Source organism: Hippoglossus stenolepis, chromosome 2 (genome assembly GCF_022539355.2).
Source record: "Hippoglossus stenolepis isolate QCI-W04-F060 chromosome 2, HSTE1.2, whole genome shotgun sequence".
NCBI lineage: Eukaryota > Metazoa > Chordata > Actinopteri > Pleuronectiformes > Pleuronectidae > Hippoglossus > Hippoglossus stenolepis.
This window is the reverse complement of record NC_061484.1, coordinates 19,725,025-19,752,256: the sequence shown is the minus strand read 5'-3', so window position 1 is coordinate 19,752,256 and position 27,232 is coordinate 19,725,025. Positions and strand designations below refer to the sequence as shown.

Here is a 27,232-nt window from a genome sequence, read left to right as displayed (position 1 = left end):
GGTGGTGCAACAACCCGGCGGAGGCATTTTATCTTAATCACAGCTCAGCTCAATTCAAATTAATTTGACAAGTTCCCCCCCACCAATCCTTATTAAAAGACGCGCGTGGCAAATGGCACCCCCCCTCCTCCCCCTCTAAATACCTCGTCATTAAAGGAAAATATTAGAAATATATGTTTAAAAGCTAGAGGGCACTGTGAGGGTGCGAGATGATTTCCCGGAGATATTTGTCTCCTGTAGTGCGCCCTGAGCCACCATCCATCCATCCTTCCCCCACCTCCCCGGGTGTTTCTATAGTAATTTCCAGCCAATGATCAGTAGGTGTCCACATCCCTGCTTGCTCACCTCAGCACCAATCAGCCACACACAGCGACAGGAGACGCGGACTGAGCAGAGACCAGGCAGACGCACAGCACAGCACAGCCCCCGGATCAGGAGGAGAGGAAGCGCGTTAACCCCCCAGTTCTCCCGCCGCCGCCGCCGCCGCCGCCACCTCGACCCCCACGTTTATTGTTGTGCGCGACACCTTTTTATTGGAGGATATTTGTGCACTTTTTTCTCATCACCTTTTTTTTTTCTTCTTCTCCTAACGTGACAAGAAAGTCGATAAAAAATGCTTCTTTTGTTTTGAGCGCTCTGAACACACGCACACACGCACACGCTCGTCCTGCTCTCCCGTGTGTCTGTGCGTCTTCGCGCATCTTTGGCGTTATTTCTCTCCGCGCAGTGATGTGCCGTTACGCGGGCGCGGGCTGGTAGCATCGTGGGAGCTCCTCTCTACAGGAACCTGGTAGGTGATGCTCTCTCTCCCTCTCCCTCTCCCTCTCCCTCTCTCTCTCTCTCTCCCTCTCTCTCTCTCTCTCTCTCTCTCTCTCTCTCTCTCTCTCTCTCTCTCTCTCTCTCTCTCTCCTCTCTCTCCCTCTCTCGCTCACACACACACACTCCCCATCTCTCTCTCCTCTCTCTCTCTCTCTCTCTCTTTCTCTCTCTCTCTCTCTGTCCACATGCATGCGTCCCCCCTCCCTGTCCCGGATAGTCTCCGCGCGGCTGCCAAGTGATCCAGCCGGTGTCAGATGAGTGTTTGTGGACTAGTGTTTGCTCTGTAGCACCGCTCTCCTCTTCCTCCTCCTCCTCCTCCTCTTCTGTGGATTATCTATGCACGACCTTTGGTCTGATCGTCTACCACAGACCAGACTGAGTGTCATTAACAGCATCACGGTGCAGCAGCGGCAGCGGCGGCGGCGGCGGCACAATGGTTCGTCATCGGACGTGGCTTTTTCCACTTTTCTTTCTTCAGTCTCCTCTTTACGCCCCCCTCTCCCTCTCTCCCTCTCTCACCATCTCTCCCTCTGTGTCTCCCCGGCTCCCAAGTATTGAACATTTCTGTCTCTCTAAACTTTGTTTACAGGCTGAAAAAAAATCAATGTCCGTGACTTGATTGCCTTTGGGCTGCGTATTTCGCTCCAGGGGTGAATTGATTAAGTAATAATGACCCTGAGGAGGGCTGATCATTAAGCCAAGGAGGTTTTGTTTACTGGTGGTTTGCGGGCTTGTTTTGGACGCCACATCGACACAGAACCTCCAGATCTGGAGCCTCACATTGGTGCCACAGCATTTAAAAATAACAACAGCTTCATGTTTTTGTGCAGGGTTGAAAAGTGAGCCATTGTGAAGATGTTGAGATTGTATCATCAGGATAGTTTAGCATTTAGCAGTTTATGACATGTGTATAAGGGGGTGTTATTCAGCGTCCAGGAGACTTAATAATAATGGAATCTAGCTCTATCTCTCCACTTCCATGTGTGCATCTTTCTAATTCACATATGTTTGTCAAGACAACTGCTGGGTAGCACCATGGAAGTGATTTGAAATGCTGTAGTGTTCCAGCAATGGATCAGCTTTGGCAATTAAGAGAGAAAGCCCAGAAAAGGTAATGGAAGTAGGGGAAGATGTGTCTAATGGGCTTTTATCTGTGGAAACCAAATCCAGACAGACTGGTGGAGAGAGGCAGGGAGAGAGAGGGGGGTGGGGGGTGGAGCACCCCCCCACTCACACACACACACACACACACCTCACATACACACATGTGCACCCACACCCTTGGACACATTGTTGTTGGTCTGGTCCATGATCTGGATGTAAATTCACCAGTGACTATCTTTGCTGTCAATGGGTAAATGTAATAGAGCTGGTCTGGAATGAAATCCAGGTGCTCTCCAGAGGCTGGACAGAGTCGTGTGTACATGTGTGGGTCGCCTCTGCTATTCGGATAAGATGAAAAAAAAAAGGATTTCCAAAATATTTAACTATGTTCCTCCTGGCACCCAAAGAAGATTATTTTTTAAGAGCTTATATCGCAGGCCTCAGGTAAAAGTCTTTGTGTTTGTAGCTGCTGCTGTCTTAATCTGAATTCTGGTGAGCCTCTCCTCAAACTTTTTGAAAAAAAGAAAGTGATATTTTGGGTTTGAATATTAGGCCTACATTTTAATGTTTTGATGAAACGTACCCTTGTGTATTCAGATGTATTTATTCAGTCTGTGAAGTAGCTGATTGGACTTTCTTCAAAATATGTAAGAATAACTTGAAAAGACATCTAAAAAATGTTGAAAGTGTGGCGTTTTCTGAAGCATGCTAATTCCTCCCCACATTATAATAATGGCATGTTGGTCTGTCACAGCTATCACGTTATTGTCACCAGATGAAGATCACTTCTGACTACTTGTGATAGTTGCATTACGAAACGTCAGAGCGTAAACAATGTGCCAGAGGAGTCTTCAAATGTTCAGCTGTTGTCTTCAGAGAGAAGTTGACGCGGTGAGATGAAATCTGATTAGAATGAAAACATTTGCCTCTTTTATGTGTAACTGTTGTTTTTTTGCTTTTAGCGCTGCAGAAGATAAACCAGGATGGTAACACACTGTTGGTAACCAGCTTCAGTTCAACAACGGCCACCATCACTCCACGCTCTTCTCCTGAACATTGACTACCAGTCCTCAGCCATGTCTAACATAAACAGTGCACTTTGCATTGAAAACATACAGAACGCAGAAGTGGCTCTCTTACAAAAGGATAATCTGTCCGATGGTGGATTAAGCCAACTTTTGGATTATAACGCAGAAATGGAAAGGTACCGGTCTTTTGCAAACTTTTATAAAACCAACGGAGCATTTCCACAGACTGCCAAGATTGCCCGCATCACAACGCCCATTTTTCCCAGTGCTAGAATTGGCATGTCCCCTTGGAACTGCGATAACGCCATGCTCTGGGGAAGGAAATCAGCGGCAATAAACCCTAATAGGACCAGCATGCATAGAAATGACTCCCAGAGGCCGGGGAAGCCTGGCGTGCTGCCAGAGACGCTGCAAATGGCAAATAATAATTTCCTCTCTACCTTATCCCCCGAACACTGCAGACCTTTAGCAGGAGAATGCATGAACAAGCTGAAATGCGGCGTTGCTGAAGCAGAGATAATGAATCTCCAAGAACGCGTTGGAACTTTTTCCGCTATTCCGGCTTTAGGGGGCATCTCATTACCTCCCGGGGTCATCGTCATGACAGCCCTTCACTCCCCCGCAGCCTCAGCAGCCGTTACAGACAGTGCGTTTCAAATTGCCAATCTGGCAGACTGCCCACAGAATAATTCCTCGGCATCCAGTGGAAACCCAGCGAAGAAGAAAAGGAAAAGGTGTGGGGTCTGTGCACCCTGCAGGCGTCTAATCAACTGTGGTGTCTGCAGCAGTTGTCGGAACCGCAAAACGGGCCACCAGATCTGCAAGTTTAGGAAATGCGACGAGCTGAAAAAGAAGCCAGGCTCATCGCTGGAGGTGAGAACCGGGGCTCTGCTTCCCCTTCTTTTGTTATTATCCCCTTGCACTCCAAAGCATTAACCTTTTCATCCAGTCACGTTCTAAGCCCTTGAAAATTGTTTCCATGCCCACCCATGCCTGAACATCCCCCCGGCTTCTCAAATCTGCCTACCCGCCTAGCCTAATTGGCAGTAATTAGGGGTGTTTGTGCGGAGCGCAAGCTGAGCTTGGCTCAGACACCCCTAATTGCTGCCAGTCAGGCTGGGGCTGGAACGCATCCGAACAACCCCGAGCTTGGCTCAGCTCCAAGCAGGGCTGGGAAATGGTTTTCAGCAGAGAGCCATCCCTCTCTGCACCCGGTCATTTTAACCAATTATGGAAACCGTCTCTGGATGGGGAGAATCAATATCCCACAAAGCCTCAGCCTCCGACCACCAAGAGACGGGGAGAGTGATGGCAGGGCTGCTGATGGCGCTTCTCAAAACAGCCCCCAAGTTTTGTGTTGGGGGGTTAGTGAAGCAGCCAGACTGATCCTGTATGAATTGGTTGTGCAGATAAAGAGGGGTTGAGATGAAATCATTCTATATTATATTTGTGTCATTAAGGCCAATTATAGATCAATGTAGGGCATGATGCAGATCAGGAGGGATGCAGAGGCAGAAATAAATTACTGTCACTCAGAGAAGAGGAAAAAATGGCTCAGCTCAGTCTTAGTTGACGAGCAGCGAGGGGCCTCGTTAGGAGACAATCAGGGGACAGCGTTGTTTTTAAAACTTCATTTTAATCGATTTATTTACTGAATGTTATTCGGTTGTCAAGGGCAGAGGCAGAATATGTTAAGTTGCAGATGTGGTTCTCTTCACCCTGAGAGCTTGAACTTGCTCACTGACTTTACGCGAGCCTGTATATGGATGAGTCACCTACCAATGCAACCGGAGGGCCTGATGATTTGCTCATTAATTAAGTGATTACACAGAGAGGAAAAGGGGTTAATTAGAGGAATTCCACCTAATCTGCTTATGGAAAAACACCATGTATGGGGGTTTATTTGTTCACGATAAATTCTGTGATTGATTTTGAAAAAACGGTTCATTTAAGAAGATAATATTGTGTCTTCGTCTGGTTTTTCTTATGGTTTAGAGTGTAAACATCACCTTGTTCCTGCTGCTTTTCAGTGACCAAGAAATTATGGAAACATTAGATTTGAGACATAAACATGCAAATGTTGAAGCTTGTTCTTGACCAATGAGGTGACAGCTCGATGTGACCTAATACATTTAATAATCATTAGTCATTAGGATGATTTAACAGAAATTAGGTCTGTTGTTTGGGTCTTTAACACAAAGAGTGGATCAGTATTTTACCTTTATTAGTTAATGACAGTAGAGAGAGGAGGGGAATGACGTTCAGTGAATGGTCCACTGGCCAGGAGTCTAACCAGCAACCTGCTGCTTGAAGGCATGTCAGCCTGTGTGGTGCACACCTTAACCATTCAGCCATCAGGTAACCGCTGTGTCAGTCATTTTAAGCAATCATCTCAAAGGTTGTGCAGAAAGCAAAAAGTTTTTGAATCTGCTGAGCTTCATTTTAAATTTGATCATGAGCCCAAAGTTTCCAAAGTTCTAAAATAATATCCATTTTGGGGAGTTTTAAGTTCAAAAGATTTTATAAATAATTTTTACGTGAAAAAATCTGCACATGCAATGAGATTATGTCTAAAATGTCTGTAGCTTCCAACAAGAAATAATAAAGCAGGTCATTGCTCTAGAAATTAAACTGACACAGGGGGGATTTACATTTAAAATGAGTGTATATCATTTGCTTTAAGGAAATGTAACTTTTACAGTTTTGGACTCAAATTACAGACCAAAAAAAAAATTATTGTGTAAGATATTGTATCTAAATTATTTCCATATGTTGCAGCCATAAAAAACATTATTAGTTTAAATAATTAATTTGGTATCTTGTACTGTAGCTCTAACCGAGTGTTGGAACAAGCTGATAGAGAATCTACACGTGACTGGTTTTACAGTGTGGAAAACTCAGATGCTCTTTAGGGGGAAATTAGAGGGAAACCTCAGTTTGAGTAAAGAGGTGACTGATTGGTTGTGGGCTGTGGGTCGGACACGACCAGAAGGTGTTAATCGGAAGCTAATTTAATGTCGTCTCCATTCATCGTGTACTAACAGGTGTCACAAACAGGTGTCCGGGAAGCCGGCCTCACGTTCGTAATGCAGGGGTAGACGCACTTTTGGAAAACATCCATTTGCAAAGACGGTTAGAATTACCAGGGGTGTGAAAAAAAATACCCAAACAAATCCACACTTGCTTTTAAAAGCTCCTCCAGTGAGTTCAGTAATTCATATTATACGGACTCCACTCGCTGTAATTGTTATTTTTGACTCTGCATCTGTAATTACAGGTGCACCTTCTGCTGCGGAAATGGGTTTAAAGGCATCTCAGAGGTGTGACGCTGCGCTCCTGCTTAGTCCCAACTTTTATGTGAACATTAACAAGGGTTTTCGTTTCTTCACCTTGTTGATGCTGCTAATGGTTCGGCGGGGTGAGAAGTGTGAGAAATCAGGGGCTGGAGTGATTTTACAGCCTGTACGTGCAAATTCACATGCGAGCAGCACAACGCATGTATGCACACTGTCTCTCATCCTCTCGCACACATCCACACTCTCACAAACACATAAACAAACGCACACACACCAAACATGAGCAGAGTGTACTTTTTGCCTTGGAAGAGACGATAAGCCACTGGCAGCCAGTTAGATTTGGCTGTCAGTGTTTTCCACATGGGAATCACCCTGAACTAATTATATCTTAAGCAGCGGTGGAAAATGCAAATCAGAATTTTACTCACACCCCTGAAATTGGAGAGCCAATTTAATCTAATACCCCCTTTAATTTAGCGCGCTAATGCAAGGCCCTAGAGAATTGCCCTGTGTCACTGCTGCTGTTCTGCAGCAGATTCCGCTCTCTCTCTCTCTCTCGCTCTGTCGCTCTCTCTCGCTCTGTCTCGGTGCCGCTCTCAGGCTCCAGGATGGATTAGTCTGGCAGAGGAATCTCATCTAACCTAACATTTCCTGAGCAGTTACGTTTGCATAGCTTGAGCTCCGATGGCTCAAAGGTCTTTCATTAACTTTCAATTGAAATAATACTCATGTGGGCGAGTTGTGTCGTACCTCACCTGTTTACCTCGAACCTTTTCTTTTATTTCTGACGCAGGGCTCTTTAGTTGAATTTTGTAAATGTAAAAGTTACACTTGCCTGCATGTATTCCTTAGCATATTGATTCACACTGTGGCACCAGTGTTCACATAATGTTAAGGGATCCATACATTTACGAGCTTATCCTTTTCTAAACCAGCGTTTTCAAATCTTTGTGACTCTGAGTCCGTAAAATGAGACAGTTGCAGCACTTGTGACCTCACATCACAGGTCATGGCCCTAGTGAGAAAAGGACAAAAATACAATCAATCAAATATTATTATTATCATTATTATTATAAGGAACATTAAAACTACTTTGATTGAAATAAAGATTTTTTTCTTGTGACCCTAACCTAACATTGTGCCTTATTGTTATTAGATATTTTAATTTCTTTGCAGGACATAAACTATGAAGTATAATACAGGTTAATCTAATTAAAATGATCAGGTTAATCTGTGTAATTATACAGGTTCTATTATGAATTATCTTTTAGTCCTATTCAATGTATTAATGTTTTTTGGTTTTCAGGGGCATTTTCACTATTTTGTGTTTTTAAATGAGGTTGAGAAATGACATTCACTGTAGCTCCAGTGTTGATGCTAATGTTCTAACATAAAACTACATAAACTAGAATAATGTCGTCCTCATGGGTTAATGATAGAAGACGTTCAGACTTATAGAAGGCAGAAGGCAGATAGGGAAGTTATAATGGAAGTTATACTTAATGCAATCCAGGTAACAACAACATTAGTTTTCTATGACAAAAGATAGAGTGCCTGGAAAGACTTATATCCAAGCTGTGAAAAGATCCAGTAAGATTTCAAGAACATTTACAACAAAAACAACAACAACTTTATCACATAATGTTTCTTGTAGATTAGTGTCAAAACTGCTGATTTTACACCAGGAGTCTAATGCCTGCAGGTTGACGTCTAAAACAACATCTTCATTCATTACGCGTTTTGATAGAAACACCCTCAGAGTCCTCATAACCACATGATTCCATGTGCTGCTTCACTAGCTTCTTGGAAATATCGTCAGGAACAATTGAACTCAAACATTTCTCTTTTTCTGTTTACAATACTGCAGAGGCAAAGCAGAAAACTTGTGAAACAGCAGCATCCAGAGAGGCTGTTCATTGATTGATCGTATTAACACGGGTAGGAAAAGCAGGACGAGGGCAAAGCAAGATCCAGTTGAACAGATTCCTCCTTTCAATTACAAATGTCATAGGGCGGCCATCAAGTCATGTGCAGGGAAACCTAGAATAAGGCTTTCTCTCTCTCTCTCTGTTTCTCGCTCTCTCTCTCTCTGTTCTTTGTGCAGCATTGATATGAGTACATGAAATGGGTGAGATGAAAAGGTGGCAATGGCTGCCGAGAAACCTTTTGCTATTGTGATAAAAGACAAGGCCCAAAATGGTAGGAAGCAGGACCTTGAGGAAAATAGCTCGGATTCAGCCTCTTAATGAGAGTGCGGGAGCCAAATAAGCAACAGCAGCCAGGTCTAATTTGTTTTAGGTGTGCTCAGAATAGATAAGGACAAATCTGTGGCCTTCACCCCATCCCCCCCCCAACCTTTGCCTCCCTGGAGATAACACTGAGTGCTCCCAGCCAATCTCCGCGGGCAAAGGAGAGGGGGGTAAAGAAAAAAAAAAAAAAGCAGCGAAGGAAAAGCCTGAGGGACAGACGGCCTTTAGATCTGCAGATCTCTAACTTACTGGATTTATTCAAGCTTTAAAACTGCAGATTAATTTGGTCGCAGAGGTCTGGGGGAGTGTGAAAAAAAAAGAAAAACGAGGCTGTACGCCGCCGCGCATCTCGACCTAAAGGGCAACCTTAAGCTCCTGTCAAGACAATAGGATTTTGCCATCTGAACCGCGATGCAGACCGCTTAATTATACACATCTTCCCTGCGAGCTACGGTCGGCTACTTAGGAGCACAGGCCCCCTTATTCCTTGTCATGGCCTTTTTCCCCTAGATTGGTTGTGCCGTGTGGATTTTCTGTCAACTTCCATTTGCACAGGGTAGCTGTCCTCCTTAGGCCTGTGCTGTGCTCGGAAAAAGCCACGGCCGGGCGGCGCTGTTAAAGAATTCATCGTTTTCGCCACCGCCACCAATTAAGGCCAGAGCGTAATCGGAGGCGTCCAGACGATGCCCTTACATTATGTGGTCTGTCGCCTCCTCTGCCCCTGTTTGATTTAACATCCCTGGTTCAGTGGTGAAAAGGAACTCATTGTCATTGTCTTTATTATAGTGAGAGGAGGGAGAGAGAGAGAGAGAGAGGGAGTCATGGGGGTAGAACGGCAGCCCAGTGGAGGGTGGACAGCGTAAAAGAGCAGGTGCGGGAGGACGTTAATGTGTGGCACTTTAAATTTTAAACAGATGAGAATAAATTATTGATGCGGACTCTGGCTGAGAAGTTAAAAGGTATCTCGTCATTACCGAGAGCCCGTACGAAAACGTGTGAGAGAGAAGTATTCGGTAAATGCATCAGGGGATTGAAATGAGAGACACACAGCTTCTCGACAAGGGAGAAGAATGATGACTTTGGATTTCTGCACGTGTTTTATGTTTTGGCTCTAATGTGAAAATGAACTACTGCTACTTTTACTTTTTACGAAGCATTTTCCTTAATGAGTGAGTGCAACAAAGCCAGTGAATTGATGTAACATAATGATTAGATTAGATTAAATTATAAAACATGTCCCTGAACATTGTATTCCTTCATATGTGTCGGTTATTCCCTTACAGAGAGAACACTGTAGAGTAAACGACACAGGAAAATGATCCTCATCATTGTCCATTAAAGTAACACTCACATGATCATTCTTTTCTCATTTCAGGATAAGATTAGAGACCCTCTAATCTCTAGACTGAGAATAGTAGTCGCTCCAACTAATTGGTCATCTTATAAGATAGCAGAATATCCTTAAATATCATAAAAGATATAATCTGTAACAATTCTCCATTAAAATGTATAAAAACGACTAGAAGTGTTATATATTTTATGGACTTGTGTACTGATGTTATCCAAAAATGTTTCCAACAACGTTTGAACACAGAGAAGTCTGCAGTTGTATTCAAAGTAACAGGACATTTCATTTTGGTCGCCTGTTAATTGCGCCGTATCCGCTTTACCTGTAGCTTTGTCCGTCTCTGCTGTTACCTCCGGGGTAAATGACGTATGATTGCGAAAAAACACACTGCTAACCTGTTTGTATTGGTCACTCGAAATGGGTCGCGATTATTCATCGTCATTTGCTGCGTAACACGAATAAAAAACATTAAAAACATTACCGTGAAAGTGATTTACGCCTGCGTCAGGTTGATTTATAACTCCCATGATCCCACGCTGCCTCACGATGTCATGTAGCTATTTCTTTTTCGATTTTTTGGGATTGAGAGAAAATCTGAAAACTTTACTGAAAAAAAACCATATTTCCCCTCAAAACAAACAGACTGAACATTTAGCCACCCTAATGCAAGCTAAGTTTACAGTTTCTACAAAAATCAGTGTTCAGCCTTCATAGTAAAGCTAGGCAGCATCAGATCTGCCCCTGCGTTGTATGTGAGATGCTGATAATGTGCTCTGTGTCTGAATTTCAGTGCACACGTTGCTTTACTCTCTGTCTCTCCCTCCGTCTCTGTTCCTCTCGCTCTCACACATCGATCTCTTTGACAGACCACTAAATTACAGTTCTGCTATCGATTTCTAACATTTTTCCTCAAGTCAAACCTCCAAACCGTCCTCGCTGCTCATAACACTTCCTTCCCACCCTGGCTCTGGTTGACTGGACAGATCTCGTTGTCTAAGATGAAGACATTACCCTGCCCTCTGTGCCAGGGTTTTCTCTAGAGCAGAAAATTTAAGGGCCCGGAACAGAGTTGATTTTGCATAAAACGTGGGCCGACATACTTATAGACTAAAGTCCCATCAGCTCGGAAAGTTTGTGATTTCCTACTTTTCAAGAAGCCTGTTTTTTGCAGAGACTTGTTTGAAATCGGAAATCCATCACAGTAATAATCTTAGTCTGCTTTTGTTAAACTGATATTATCAGTGCATGATAATGCTGTTATGAACAGGAAGACTCATAAAATGTCTTCCTTGTCAGTGCAAATAGAAATATCTGCTCTGTGTTATTCAAAGTTTGAGGAGCAGTTGTCAGACAGTCCACCAAGAAACAAACAAACAACAAGAAAATGTGCGTCTCATGAAATGAATCATGTGAATGTGGTCTTTTCTGGCACCTCAGGCCCCTTTGCTCAATTTGATCATTTATTTGACCACATCAACTACAGGTAGATTCAGGTGTTATTGTCTTTTTGTTTGTCGTTACTGAAAATAGAGAGCGGCATTACAAAACCTAATGGATTTAAAATGAGGAAAACATGACTGATTTTGGTTTTCATGTATTATTCCATGGGATTTTAGTGATATAGCTCCCCCTTTTGTTCATGTTTGGAACATGTTTTATTTTTTTTTATCTCCTCCATTTATCCCTCGATTTACTGTACACATACAAGTCCATTGTCGATGGAGCAGAGCCATAGACTATAACTAGAAATGTACAATAGGTCTCCACTTTCTCCCGAGGTACAAAAATGAATCCATACAACCGCAGGTATGAGTGCCGCCATCTTGAAATCCGTTGTGTCGTGATGGTGGTGTGGAGCGACGGTATTGTGGTCCCAGCATCAAATAACTAATAAAAACCAAACCTAAAAAATTCCCACTTGATCATACATCAGATGTGTGAGAGGAACTACCTGAAATGACAATAACCATCTTTGAGAACATTTTATTTGACTAAACTAGATTTTGATTTGGTTTAATTCCAATCCACTAACATGGAGGAGGTGGGGTGCATGATCTATACTGCAGCCAGCCACCAGGGGGCGATCAAAATGATTTGGCTTCATTTTTGGGCAGCCAACATGTCGTCCATGTTTATATGGTTTGAGCACAGAAAACACCAGAATGTTCCTTTAACTGCATCACATTCTGCAAAGCCACGTGACACAGATTATAATATTGAGCTGCAAAATAAAAACAAAAAACTCTGTATCCAATCTACGTTAACCTCATAGTAGTTGGTAAAATACATTAAATATAAAATACAAGGCATTAGAATTTAATTTCTGCATATTCTCCAATGAGTTTATGTGTGCGTTAAGAGGCGGCGATGACAGATGGCTCGGAGCCATTCATCCACGAAAACCTGACGTGAAAGTGAATTCCTGAGTGACAACGGGTGATGGGAGAAAACCGGTCAACGTGGTTTAAGCGCCTCAGTTTCTGCAAGTCAAATCCTCGCGTGTTGCCACCTCCTCTATTGTGGCTCTGCTCTCAGATTATGAATATTTCATGGCGAGCATCTGACACCATGCCCAGAAAGATATTTCAAGTTTTTTTTTCTCTTCCCGATAGAAACCCTGGGGTTAGAGAGTGTCACACAGGCATGAAGTCAGTCTGTGGCCCCCGGGCAAGAGGATAGGATTTATGATGCACCGGTTGATGACATCAGGTGGATATTTTCATTCCTGAGCGGAGAGCCCCTTTGTCCTCCACCGCTGATAAACACACGGAGCTGTTCACAGTTTGTTGTCACTCGTCGCGTTCTGTTGTACAGAGAAATGATTTCAATCTGCTCTGAGTGCAAGCTGTGTTTTGACAAACTGTGACCGGTTTCCCCGTCTGATCAGTGAGACGCTGGAATGACTAAGCAGGGGGGAGTCTGCTCGGATTAGCTCCGTCTTAAATGCTGCCTTTAGCATATTACGTTGCCCACTGACTTTCCGCAATGATATCTCTCTTGTTTTCGTCTTTGTTAAATTTCACTTTCCAGTTTAACTAAAGCCTTCTTACAAATGTTATTCCTCATTTGCAGTTGCTTTAGGTGGAATATTAGTCTCGTGATTCTGCCTAAATGACTTTAATCCTTGTTTCTCTTTCTTCTTTTTAAGAGGAAGGTTTTCTCCATCGTGTCCAGAAAGCTATTCTCACAACGTTATTGTCAGAGTATGACAGCTAAATTAAATTAAACCAAATGATTCACATGGAGTCACCTGGATTCTCCACCAGTGTATGTAAATGCACTGATGTGGTGGTTTCCAAACTTTTTGGCTTGCGATTTTCGAAAGTGGAATTATATGCTTCTCTGAAGATAAACAGTCTAATGGGTTTCTGTGGGTGGCAGAGAAGCCGACATGCACATCTCCCCAATCACAGTTACGCGTCGTGTGGACCTGCATGTCAAGCAACTTGATTGGATGGCTCTACTCTTGTCAGGAGACGCATATGAAACAGAATCAAAACCAAATGCAAACTGTCGGCAAACATGATTTATCTTTAGCCAATTCCTTTAAACTGGTGCTTTTCCTTATAAAATAAATATGAAATGATATCACCAGCGCTACATAAGCTGCTTTCAGACATGCACTGAACTCCAGGCATTTCCCCTGAAATTACAGTGGTCGTATGTGAGAATGCAATTGCAGTTGCTCTGGATATTTTACATTCCAGAAAATGTCTGATGTCGACTCCAGACCCACTTCTTGCCAAAATGTTGCGGAAATATTCCTGTTGTAGTGAACACATCTGACTTGGACAATCTCCCACTGCATTCATAAGAGAAGAAAACTCAATGTTCATGTCTGACAGTAGCTATAGAAACAGAGTCATGTGAGTAATTGAACCGTAACATAATTTTATAATATGACCGGCAGTTTTCATAACTTCAAGTTTGTGTGTGAGAAATCCTGTTCAGGAAATCATGAACCTCGGCTGCCTTTATTACGGACAAGAAAGGCAGATGTTTTCCAACACAGTTGTTCATCTTCTGTGTTGATGGTTCAACCAGAAAAGTTTCATTGCCCGTGCAAGTGTCATTAAAGTGCTTCAACTGTGAATCACACAACACGGTCAATGAAAACAAATGAAGAGGAATTTTCCCTATCACAACCACAGGCATTTGACACAGCTCGACTGTGGTGGTCCGGACCCAGAGGTGAAAAAACACTGCATTAGTTTCCAAGTCTTTGTGCCTTCAGAGCACATTTTGAAATAATAGCAGCTTTTCACATGTTGTGTTTCCCCGACATGAATCAACAGCAGCATGTTTTTGCTCGTAGATAGATAAAAGCATCCGAAGATAAAAACTTGATGCACACATTCGAGACCATTCTTACTAAACTGAAATTTGTTACTCGCTGAATTCATTGCACAGATAAACTACAGTCAGGTCTCAGTTACCTGAGTGCAATTAAGAATTCAACTTCGGCTCTGAGTATTTTCTAATCCTAACCTAAATATTATGTTGATTTACAGTAAATATGCAGAGCTCTGTGTATAGACAGTCGGAGTTTAAGGGCTCCCACACAGATGCTGAGAAATCTGCTCAAAACAAGGAGGCCTGCTCCTACTTTGCATTTCAATTTAACATTTCACAGAACTGGCAGCATGTTGCCTCGCTTAGCCCTCACTTCGTTACACCCACATGGCTCCTCACCACGCTCGCTGACATCTTCCGCTGTTCAAAAGGCTCCGACTTGGCTGAGAAATTGGGGATTTCCATTACCAGATCCCTCAGGTATCTACACTCTCAAAAAACCACATGTCCTGCTCATCCTCCCCTTTCCTCCGCACCTCTCGTCCTACAACGCCTGCCCTTCTCCCCGCTCACTTCGCTCTGATGTCCCCATCGCAGAGACCTCTCCGCCGTGGCATCTGTTTGTTTTGTTTTTCCTGAAATCCCAACAGCACCCTGCTGTTTCCTGTATAGGGCCGGCTCCCAGAGGAGAGCGAACTTTTGTAGCAGCCCTGTGTAAAATTGCTTGACTTGGACAAGGGTTCTTAGGTGAATCTAATTGAAATGGATGCTGGCGCTGTTGGGTCTCGTAGCAGGTAGGTGATCCTGGCTACAGACGGCAGCCTCTGACCCATAAGTGCTGCCTCACTCTCTTCCTACAAGGGTCAGCTCGGCCTCCGTCTGCATGGGCGAGGGTTTTTCCGTGCATGATAAATGGAAGGCGTCTCGGCAGGGTTTCAGCTGTAAAAATAATAAAATAATCCGCTCCGTTTTTAACCTAGATATCTCACACTGTGTGGGAGGATTGTGTGAGATTATATTCTGCGTTATAGCATGAGAGACTTCCAAATAGTTAGTGAATTAGTGTTACTATTAAAGCATCCCAGACAATCTTTGACTCCTAAAGGGAAATATGAATCAGTTATTCTTGCTTTTTCCGTTTAACTTTTATTCTGATGACAAACGCAGATAAAGACAAAAGCTGTTTGAGTGGACGATGCTTGTAAAGATTCGACCATTTTAAATTTCCTTTGCCAAATACATTTGGGAGGAAATGCGAGCCAGGATTATTTTTAATTGCAAGTGGGTTTTTTTTCCAATCAAGGAAGTGTGACATCTTTGTGCTGCACAAGTTGTAAGGAGGAACTCAGGATGGATGGTGGGTGTAGAAATCCCCCCGGGATTTTAACAAGAGACAAGAAACAACTGCATCTTCTGCGTATTTTACATTCAGGCTACTTGGTTAAAGCTACGGAAAAGACTGTGGTTTTGGTTGAATATGGAACACATTGTAGGGTTGAGTGACAGGAGTGAGTGGATACTGAAAACATGTGAAATACAGTTTGTGGTTGGTCAGGATTTGTTTTCTTTGACAGTGGATATTTAAATGTTCTTGTTATAGTGATTAAAAAGCATATAATATATATATAAGGCTGTAGAGCAAATTGCAAATATTGACAACACTTTATTTTGAGTCCCCTTATTAGCATTTATAGGAGTATAAAATAATTGAATAAATAAAAGACTGATGTGTAAAGAAATAATCATTAAAAATATAGTCAAACACAATTGTAATGACACAAAACATGTCTAAAATAATTTTCGACAAATACTGCAAATCAATAAACACTGTCAACTGTTTAAAAACTGACTAAAATGTTCTCATAGCTACTAATAGCTGTATCATATTGTGTAAATAACAATTTAACTACTATTAAATGCTAAATAAGGAATTTAAAGTGTTACTGACCATTAAAACACAAGTATGTCTTCTTGCGTGATCCTTTATGTGGATACATCCTGTGGATGCTGTTACATCATTGTGGATCATAGCATTGCGTAGCTAACTATAATCTTAGGCATCCAATGGCTTTATAGTAAAAGCTACAATATGCTAGCTAGCATTAGCATGGTACAGGAAATCGAACCCGCTCAGCTCCCTCCTGCACTCCCCCTCCCTTCTCGGCTACGCCGCCACTGCATCTGCGTGATGTTTGCTCTCTCTGTTAATGAAGAAATTCTATAAAGGGATGGTGCGTTTAACCAAATCAAAAAGAACAAAAGTGCGACATGTATTTTGAAATTCCTGTTTCCAGTTCAGATGATTTGCTTTATAATTAGACTTCAAATGGTTTTGGGACTTTTCTCTTTCTTCTGGCAAAAGCTGGTTAACGTCACAAGATCAAAAGGTTCAAACTGGCAGTGAGTCACGAAAGGCAGAAATCTGAAGCTCTCGGTGGTTTTGAACTGTTCAAATACGTCGCTCCTCAGGCCGTGCTCCACTTAGTGACGTCACCGGCTCGGCAGGTGTTTTGCCGTTGGCGGCCGATGGAAGACATCTGCTGTGACATCACTAATTGGGGCGTGTCCAGAGCAGAGCAGCAGATTGCGGCTCTGCGGTTTCCTTCGTATGTGTTTCTGTGTGGATTTACATTTTTTAAAGCCCTTGACTGGGGCTGTTTCCGTCACTGTTGACATATACTGACTCCCTCATAAAGTGACATATTGCATAGCTGCCCCAGTTAAACTGGGCCCGTTCCATTTAACTATCCAGTCAATGGCTCCCTGACTGTTTGATAAAAAAAATATATAAGCGTATTTTCTGAAGCCACTGAGGCTTGGCCCGTCTTGCTGAAAATCCTCTCCTATGGAGGGCGGGTAAAATATACGTCCTACAGGAATACTGCACTGTAATTACATTCCCCTATTAGCATACGGAGGCTTGGAGTCACACTGCACTCAGCCTCCAGCAGCACTTTGCCATATGGTCCGTCTGCGCTTCTCGGGCAGTATTTGGCAAGACTCTTGCGGAAGGTCAAATATCAAGTCAGAGGACTGTGCCAGAATTGCATCTATGCTAATTGCTCTCTCTCTCTCTCTCTCTCTCTCTCTCTCTCTCTCTCTGTTCCCTCATCCATCTCACGCTCCTCTGCTCTTCTCTCCCACCCTCCCTCCCTCGCTCACTCTCTCTCTTCCTCTCCCACTGAAGTAAGTAATCTGCTTTAGGATGTTTCTGAGATGGAGATGGATTTGGTTTTCCTTCGCTGCCCCACAGCCTAATCTCCCCCCTGTGACCACCCCGCCTCTCCCCGGCACCGCTCTTAAGCACACCATCATACATCCCCCCCACCGCCTAGCCGCGCCACCCTCGAGTCCATACGTGCCGAGTCAGCAAAAAACTCCCAAATTCCTCATTACTCACAAACATCCGCAACACACTTAGCTTGATTTGCTCCAACAGATGCCTGGTGCAAGGCTGGACCTTGAATTAAAAGATTGTAGCAGTATCTCAGTCCTGGAATGCTATCTTGACGCTGGTGTACTTGGATTCTTTGTGTGTGTGCATTAGTGCTGTGAGAATATTCAAGTGGGCTGGTAATCTGAATACATGTGCTATTCAGAGAATAAATAGGTGAATAGTGGACGACGACATTTCATTTGTTAATATCATATGGAAAATCAAGTGACGCTGTGGGCAGAATGTCGACAGGAAACCTGCTGGTGAACGTCTGCAATGCTTGACGATATATGATATATGATCAACCTTGAAGGGTTTTGATCTCACAGTGATTCATTGGGTGGTAAAATGCTGTTGTAAAAAATTAGAACTGATTAAAAATAAATTCTTATCAATCACACACCTTGATTTTTATTCAAAATCATTATGAATTAAATGATCATTTCACTTGTAGTTAAAGTTAAACCATTAAAGCCCCAGCTCTGATTGATTTGAATCCAGATTTAATGGCGACTGTGAAAAATGAACGGCGTGGAGCGAGGGTGGGTTTGTGACCTCCGTGTTCTCACACACCGCAGGAATTTAAACTCCTCTCGCTCCGCACGCTGTCGTCCACTGAGCTCATATCTCTGCAGTAATGATGAGATGCCTCAAAGCAGTAAAAAAAGGATTATTTGGATAAATTGTTGGGACAAATTTGCATAGTTTATTTGTTTCAGGAAGTTACTTTTATATCATTTGAGGCTGTTGATAAATCAAAACTACTACAACTATTAAAAATAACATTCTTACACTTCTTAGTGTCTTTTGGGGATTTTGAATTGATATTTCTGAGTTTTATTATCATATTCTGAAGGTTATGCTATAAGTTACACTGTGCAACTTAATATACTACCTTTCCATACTTTCATAAGAAACACTGATGATTGGCAGAGTGACACTTTGTAGGATGACAGTATTCAAGATTATTTCTTTAATTGTATTTAGTATATATATGTAGTTAAAACATTCTACATAGTTACATAATGTTATATATAGGTATAGTTTAATTATGTTATATATAGTTATAGTTTATATAGTTATATAGTTAATATAGAAGTATCGTTTTTTTAATTGTCACATGGACAGAAATCACTAAATGTTTAGCAGCCATGTTGATATCTAATATTCCTTTAGGTGTATACACACTTATCTATAACGACTTATCACCAACATCAATGTAAATGTGCTCAACAGCTCATTTGCAACCATGAGTCCAAAGCCAAACCATTACCACCAAAAACTGTCAAAAGTAAAAAATTATTAAATAAGTAAATAATATTATAAATAGTCAAATTAAAGATTTTAAGAAACAATCAAAGACCCTAAGTTTATATTTTAACTATAATGGAATAGAATCAGGGTAAAACACTATACTCATGTTAGAGTCAGCCCATGAGCACAGCACATATATCATATATCTGAAACTGTAATGTAGAAGTATACACTGCAGCTCTATTTCCATTATTTGCTGTATCTGAATAAGAACAATAAAATGCTATAATATACAATATAATGACTAAGATGTAATCTCTTACCACTGTGCCATACAGAGAATATATTCCATTATTATTATCACAAAGATAATCAGTGTTTTTGATGATTATTTTTATATGCAGTTAATATTCAGGGCTTAGGCGCGTGTGCGGAGCAGAATCGGTTTGTGTTACGGTGTCGTGATGCAGGAGTGGGGGCAGTGGCGTGTGGATGACTAGATGAGTGGTCTGTCCGTGATGGCGGCCTTGGAGAGGTAGCTTTTATAAACGGCATTGCGCGGCTGGAATATTGGCTACAAGCTTCAAGATGAGATTTCAACCCCCACCCACCGACGCTGGTAACAGTGGAGGTGATGGATTGCTATACCTTCCAGGTTTGAGCTTGGCAACGCCCCAATATTCCTGCAGAATAAAGTGACAGGCAATATATAACACATCAGTTAAGGTTGACTGCACCCCCACCCCCCACCACCGTCACCACCGTCACCCCACCCTGCCCCTCTTCTTAGACCCGGAGATCGGCCCTGAATGTTTGGCTCTTAAAGTCCTCCTTCCTTGGCTCGCGATGAATCATGCTCTCTCCTTCCTCTTTCTCATCTCCTCCGAGTTCTGTCTTCCTCGCCACCGACTCGCCTAAGAAAATAATCAGTCGCTTCCCCACGTCTTGTCATTTTATACTGAGACGATCGCAGATTTTGGCACTTGCAAAAATGCAAAGGGGATCATGGCAAAAAAAAAGATAACAAACTGACTGACCAGGCTTTGCACACAGATTTCCCCCGCCATCGTGAAGCCGCGTGAGAAGCGTAAGCCGGCGTCCAGACGACTAAAGCAGTGTCAGCTGACGCGTGTGTCAGACGAGAGGCAGCGCCTATTTGTATATATTTTGTTTGCATGCTGTCAGAGCTGCATCCGAAGCGTCACGGTTATGAGTAGTGGCCTGCCAGCTAATGAATAATGGGTATTGCCACGGTAACGTATGGGCCATGCGTTATAATGAGTATTCACAAACACATTAGCACACTCCCACACGCCACTGATCAACCACCGTTTCTCCCTGAGATCCCTGCGTTCCTTCTGCTTCGCAGTCTTCACCACCACCTTCTGTCCTCCTATCCTTTCAATCTTCACTCTGATTTTTGTACCTCTACCACATTTCTTTCAGGATATTTTCTCATCTCTCACATAAAAAAAAAAATATATATCTCAGAGTCAGACGAGATTCTTTAGAATTCTTCGACAGCAAAAGAGAAGGGGAGCTGTAGTTGGATTTAAAAAAAAAAAAAGCAGCCGTAATTATGGTAAATTAAAAGTTTTATGATGTCGTGCACGTGTGTGTGCATGTGTGTGTGTGTGTGTCAGTGGAAGAGGGGGCTGTTGGTGGGGGCCGCTGTGACAAGGCTGGCTGGGAGCGTAGAGCTGAGGGTTAGTGCCAGACATGTCTCAAGAGAAACCGGGGCACATTTGCAATCACCCCGAGTTCAAAAGGGTAATTTATTCACAGTCTGTGGTTAAAGTAGGGCTGCTCAGAATGCCAGTGGGATTGTGCCGGGAAGCAGAGCAGTACAGACACATTATTTTCATTTTTTCTCTCCTCTCCTTGTTTTTTTTCCTCTCCCTACCTCTCTTGTTTCCCCCCCTCATCGTTCCCTTCATTGCCTGTTGTTGTCTCTGCGAGTCCTGTGTGGCGTCTTTTAACACACGCCGGCGAGCATATTTCACTTTTACACTCATCCGCATTGACGTCCCGGCGCTGATTGAATTTTGAGGCGCTGCGGCGTCTACCATTATCATCCTCATCGTCTTGAGTGGTTTATCTCTGGCCCCGGCTCAGTGTGACGCCAAGGCTGCAGGGGAGAGGGGGAGCAGGGCAGGGGTGGGCTGGGGGTTGACGACGTCGCTTGCGTTTTTATTATTTGTGTGAAAAAAAAAAATAGGAAGGAATGGCTGTAACCCGGATCTTTTAGATTTCCGTTGGAGGTTTATGTTGTGTGTGCATGCGTGTGTCCCTGCAGAGGGAAGGATCGTCTTTTCACGCTCTGCTTTAGTCCGGATGGTTTGGTTATGATTCAACGACCCGTTGTGGCCGTGCCGTCTCTCTACCACCTCGTCTCAATCAGATGTCAACATGGCTTCACCATTAACTGCACCTGCCAGGTTCGGTTAGGATCACAGGGTGTCATGGCGGCCCAGAGACCTCACACTGCCTCGCCAGAATCAGCACAGAATTATTCCACCACATGTCACTTTTACTGTGTTGTTATCACTGAAAGCCACCGGCAGACACTTAGAATACATTGCCTACTGTGGTGCTGTGGGGTTAATTTGAGGTCTGGAGAAATTTCTTCCTCCTCCTTCCGTCAGTTCAATACTCAGTCGTGTGCATTCATTGCCAGAGCGGGAAATTGTCTTTCCCTCGGTGTGCCGTTGTAGCCAGGTTGTTTTGTATGCTCTGCTGCAGAGGCAGCGGTGTTGACACGAGACTGAGCTGCTGCCACGACGTCTTGATTTGAGGTGAAACCTCGGTGTTGCTCCTGTGTCCCCGGTGTAACACTATCAACCCTTACGTTCTCCCCCACCTCCCCTCCCCCTTTATCCTCCTCTGTCTGTGATGTTTCTGATTTCTCGTGTCTTTCCTCGCTCACTCTCCCTGGCGGTTGATGGAGTGATTTTGAAGGCGCATGCAGGTGGGGGTGTAGACAACGTGGAGCTGTGCTAATTGAGCCTTCTTTGTGCCTGGTCACTGCAGTGTGCCGAGGCCCGGGAGTGAATCCAAGCAGCACTCAAGAGCCCCGCTGGATCGATAACGCTGGAATTTAACAAAACAGAGACATGCCAAGTGCCCAGATCGGGGTCATTATTGTCTCTGGCGAGCCGCACTTCCACCGGGGACTGATCAATGTGAGAATATGGATCAAGATAAACATTCTCATCTCCTCTTTCTCTCCTCTTTGCCTCTTAGAGCATCACGTTGTACAGAGAGAGAGAACACAGCTTAAGACTGAAAGTGCCCCTGTGAATGCACAATATCCCGTGTATGCATCCTCCTCCCTGTGCCTTAAAATGAAGATTTGTCACATTCCTCTCACAGACATGTCAATATTTTCAACAGGAATTTCTCTTGAATTATCTTCTTTTTAAGGAATGTGTTTGTCGAGACAAATTTTTGTCTTTCGCTCTTTACTTTGCGTTTCTATTCTGAAAATAAGGGTGTGTTTTTTCACACAGATTTATTGTGCGAAACAGTCTGCAGAAATATCATGGGTCTCGGATTTACCTATAAAATAATTAATATTTAATTGTTGTACAATGTTTATCAATACTATCATGGGAATGGAGATTATTTTTCTTTTCACTCAGTGTCCACTTGGTCGTTCATGCGGATTTTATGCACATTTTCAAACAAATAACTTCTGAGCTGCTGGAAATAAGAAATAAAACACTATTATTTGTTGCTTACTGTTAAATCCCAGTCAGTGTCTGGTTGATCTCTTAAAAATGACATCATTTATAGTGTAAAAGCAGATATTCTCGATTCTCTGTTTTAACTTGAAATAGTTAAAAGGCCCGAGTACCTCAAGCCCTCAGTGGTGAGAAGAATGTTAAAATGTCCAATAACATCTTATCTCACAATGTTAAAGAAAAACCCTTTGTCTGGATCTGCACCAAAATGTAATGGGTTCTTTCTTGACCCACATCACGTCCTTCCATGTTAGATTAGTGGAAATACGTCCAGTAGTAATTCGGCTGGCAAACCAACCAACCAACCAACCAACCAACCAACCAACCAACCAAACAACCAACTGAACAACCAACCACCCAACCAATATACGAACAAAAAATGTATAAGTGGTCAGTTTGCCAGAGAAGTCCACATCATCCATGAATAGCTCAGTGTGGTTTTTAGTCTGGTTGACTCAGAGGTAAAGAACAGTTAAAGAGCGATCAGCACTTTATTCTGCAGCACAAAGTAAAGCTACTGTGCTTAAGATCACAGCAAACTCATTAGACTTTTCATTAGAACAGATTTTCTCCCCAGTGTTTTCTGGTGGCTCAGTCGATAAGGAACCTGCCAATGTACCGACACACCTTTGCTTCACGCCACAAACACATCCTGTCTTTCTCTTCTACAAATAAAAGTCTGAAATATTACGTAATTGCTTCCAAAAAATGAAAATGAATGAAGCTAGAGTGACATAACAAGGGGGCAGGCATCCGCTCATTGTAATTAGGCCAAAAAGAAAACTCCATGAGATTCCCAAACATGATGGTGTTTCAGTTGATCCATGGTTTGAAATGGGTGGTGATGGCTTCCTGATGTTGTGGGTCCCTCCATCACTCACTTGGATAATTTGAATTGCTTAATGTGGTGTGAAAAGATGGTTAATGGTTGTTAAACGCATTGGAAAGAATATTTGCATCCAAAATGAGTGTGATGCTGTGGTAGTAGCTGTCAAAGTGCTGCTGACTGTTACAGACTTAGAATAGGCTCAAAACCCCCAGAGTAATCCAACTGAAAATATCTGTTATCTGAAAATATCCTTTAATTTCATATAGGCTTTATCTATTGTCTAACAGCCTTATCTGATGAGGTGTTTGCATTTCATTGTCTTCTCATTAATATTCATAGGAGTTGTTATGTTTGGTTCATATACCGACTAGGTTGAGTAAAGCAGTGTCAGTTGTTTCTCTGAGCAACACAAACTAAACAGAAGCTAAAGCCTGGACCAGCAGAGACTGTATATAAACATGAGTGACATGACAGCTACCAAAAGTAAAGCCAAACCATCTTGATTGCCCCCTAGTGGCTGGCTGCTGTATGGCCCATAACCCGAGGCTCCTCCATGTTGTTTAAAAACCAAAGTACACGTTAAATAATTTTTTCTCAAAAATGGTTTCTGTCATTTTAGGTAGTTCTTATCACGTGGATGTTTGTTCAAGTCTTATTTTTTCCATATAATTTGGTTTAAATTAGTTATTTGATGCAGGAAAAACAGTGTGAAATGTCATGATTGACAGCTGAGACTGACCACGGTTGGTTGAGCATGTGTATTGGTGGGACCTTGATACTAAAGCTCCACCCCATAATCACTGATGCGTAGACTCTGACTCCAAATTATGTAAAAAGCACAAGATGGCGGCTCGCATAGGTGGGACAGTTTGGCTTCATTTTTATACACGAGGAAGTTTAGAAGTCAGATCCATCTCTCACATTTGTTTGATCCAAATTATCAACTTTTGATCATTTCAAATACTATTCACATGGAAAACATAAACCTGGTATAACTGTTTATTTTCAAAAAAGTTCCAACTCCAACGAAACTACCTGTAATGTCAGTGTAAATGTGAAAATGAGCAATATGGCTGCATAACAGCATCACAGCTGCTGCACACACATACATTTACTACGACTGAATATTATTGAAATACTTTCATATCTTTACATCATTGTTACGACGTGGCGAATGGAAAATAATGAGAATGATGCTCATTATATAATCAGTGGTGTTTCAATTTTATCAAGGGGTGTAACTTCAGATTATTTATATTATGGACCATGGACTGAATTGCTTGATAAAATTGTGTAAAGAAAGCTCGTTTTGTCCATCAGTTCTAAATCCAAAAATATCCAGTTAACTATAAAACAGAAACATTTGAGTAAAAAATTACTAATGTTATCAAACCTGTAAATCTACTGTTAATATACTAATTGACTCATAATAATACTTTTAGCTCTGCTGTTATGCGTTTCAAAAGACCAAAAAATGTTCTCATGTCAAAACAAAGACGTAACAAAGAAATTAATTACATTTTTTCATTACAAATGCTTGGAATGATTCATTAACACATCAGGACTTGGTAAAAAACATGATATGCTCCTGTCGTCACTATGTGATCCCACAAAGAGTCGGTGTGTTAATATAGATTCACTTCTCAGCCTTATGTTGCACAGTAAATACTTTATACATGCAGCCCATAAACTGCACATGTCTGAGTCAAGGAGCCCTGCTCTCATCAGTATGCCTTTAAGGAGCCACTGATGACACTCGGTATTAAAATGTCAAATTGCCCTCCACTCAGACTAAAGTGATTTTAGTTGTGATTATGCACCCCCCCCTCACACGCACACGCCCACCAGCACCATCAACAGCAAGGAAAAAAGAAAAAATCAAAAACTGTGCTAATTGGTCATGGAGATTGGTGGGAGACTTCAGTATTTTATGTCTCTGACTTCCAAATGAGTTTGGGGAAGGAGACACTGTCATTCTGGCGTGGAGGTTTTGGGGAGGAAGAGGAGGGGCCGCTGCTGGCGCAGACTCAAATTGAAATGATGCACTGTTCCCCCTCACTGCTGCTGGAGCTGCAGTAATTAAATGCCTCATTGTTGCTTCTTGGGAATTTGTATTGAATATTTCATCCAGCGTAATGATTATTTGGGTGTGGGTGGGACGTGGATGTAATCACCTTGGCTGGCTCTTTGATGAAATACTTGGTTTGGTGGTTGTGCTTTATAGCCCTTAAGTGCCCTTCTGGGTTTTTACTTTAGCCCGTGCTTCTTCAAACTGTTGCTGCCGACCATCATCACGTGAATGTGACTGTATATGTATGTGTATGTGTGACATGATAATGACGTGGCCTCAAACCCTGCAAATTCTAATGTGTCCTTCACGTTTTGTCTCCCACAGAGGACGCCGATCAACACTGGCGAAGCTTTCCGGTGGTTCTTTTAGAGAGGCGAGCCACAGCCGCCCCATCCGGCAGCACGAGGGCAGGTGGGACTCTTGACTCTCTGCCAGGAGCACTCGATAGGTTCACAGGACCCAACGTGCTCGGCACACTTCGGAGAGGACGAGAGAGGAAAAAGAGGACAGACGAAAAGATAAATGAAAACATAACGGTGTTGTTTTAACTCTGTAATTTCCTTTTCTGTGTAATTATTGTACCTTTTGACAGTATCATAATGTATATTTTCGGTGTCTATGAATGTGTTTTCAGTGTTGTGGCTGTAGGTTCACAGCCAATCCTATGTAAAGGACTCAAAACAGACAATCATACAATCATCCTGAATCCGTCAAACAGAAGAGGCCACAAGGATTGATGATATAACGAAACACAACACACTTACTCTGGAGCAATAATCTATTCTGTTGATTACTCTTCAACCTTTCATTTCTTTTGACTCCTCGATTATTATTATTATTTTTTTTTTTATCAAACGAAATCATCCTCTGGTTTTGTCTCTTATTCCATCTGAGAATACAAAAGCATGTATTGAAATGCCTCGCTGGCAGCGTGACGTGACTCGCTGAGAGCAACAGACGTGCAGGATGGCAGCAGAGCGTCTGTGATGGGCTTGTTGACTCGCTTCCTCGTGACTCGTCTGAGTGGACTCGCTGCAGAACAGGGCACATTGTCCTGTGCGGGGAGTCGCACCACTTTGAAATCTAATCGTCATTTGGTTGTGACAGCACCTGGAGGTCGTGTTTTCAAAAATGGTGTGAGAACATGTTTTTTTAACAAATCTACTTTAGTCATCAAACCTTTTTGTTTTCTTCAGTTTGGATCACTAAAGCTTGTTAACTGTCTAAAAGGTAGGGAGTAATGCCAGTAAAGGAACTGTAGGTTATCTTGAACACATTCAAATTTAGAATTAATGCCAGAATACGACAGTTCTTTCTCCTACAACAGTAATGTTAAAACATTCCAAAAGCAAAAATTATTCAATAAGTTACTCATTGTCTTAAACCCTATTGTTGCATGTGTAAATGTGTTTTGGTTTTAAAGATTACTAAGAATTTGTATATTGTTGTTGTGATGCTTTTATGTGTTAAAATAAAAAAAAGACTTCAGTAAAAGACATCTTGACAGAGAATGTTTGATTTGCAGGAATCACAGAAGACAGAGAGAAAAATAAAACTGCTTAATTAAAATAAAATAAGAAAAAATTAACAACGATCAGTTATGATCACCTGACAAACATTATATGTTTTTTTTCTTCCCTTCCTGCAAAGCATCAACAGGAATAACAACCGGGAGGAGATGGCAGGAATATAACAGCATTGGTTGCCTCCCCAGTCACGTATTCCCTAGAATACTAAAATGTTGCATGGAGAAGAGTGGTTC

General features: G+C 42.4%; 1 protein-coding gene across 2 annotated transcripts; it reads left to right on the top strand.

Moving 5' to 3' along the window:
- Window positions 1-354: 354 nt before the first annotated feature.
- Window positions 355-26,964, top strand: cxxc4 (CXXC finger 4). 2 transcript variants are annotated; one of them, XM_035179100.2, is made up of 3 exons: window positions 355-790; window positions 2,886-3,824; window positions 25,795-26,964. In XM_035179100.2, the coding sequence occupies exons 2-3, from the start codon at window positions 3,000-3,002 to the stop codon at window positions 25,837-25,839; spliced, it is 870 nt and encodes a 289-aa protein (XP_035034991.1). In that variant the 5' UTR covers window positions 355-790; window positions 2,886-2,999; the 3' UTR covers window positions 25,840-26,964. The 2 variants fall into 2 exon arrangements, with proteins under 2 accessions (XP_035034991.1, XP_035034983.1); XM_035179092.2 differs by lacking the exon at window positions 355-790 and adding an exon at window positions 980-1,255.
- Window positions 26,965-27,232: the final 268 nt, after the last annotated feature.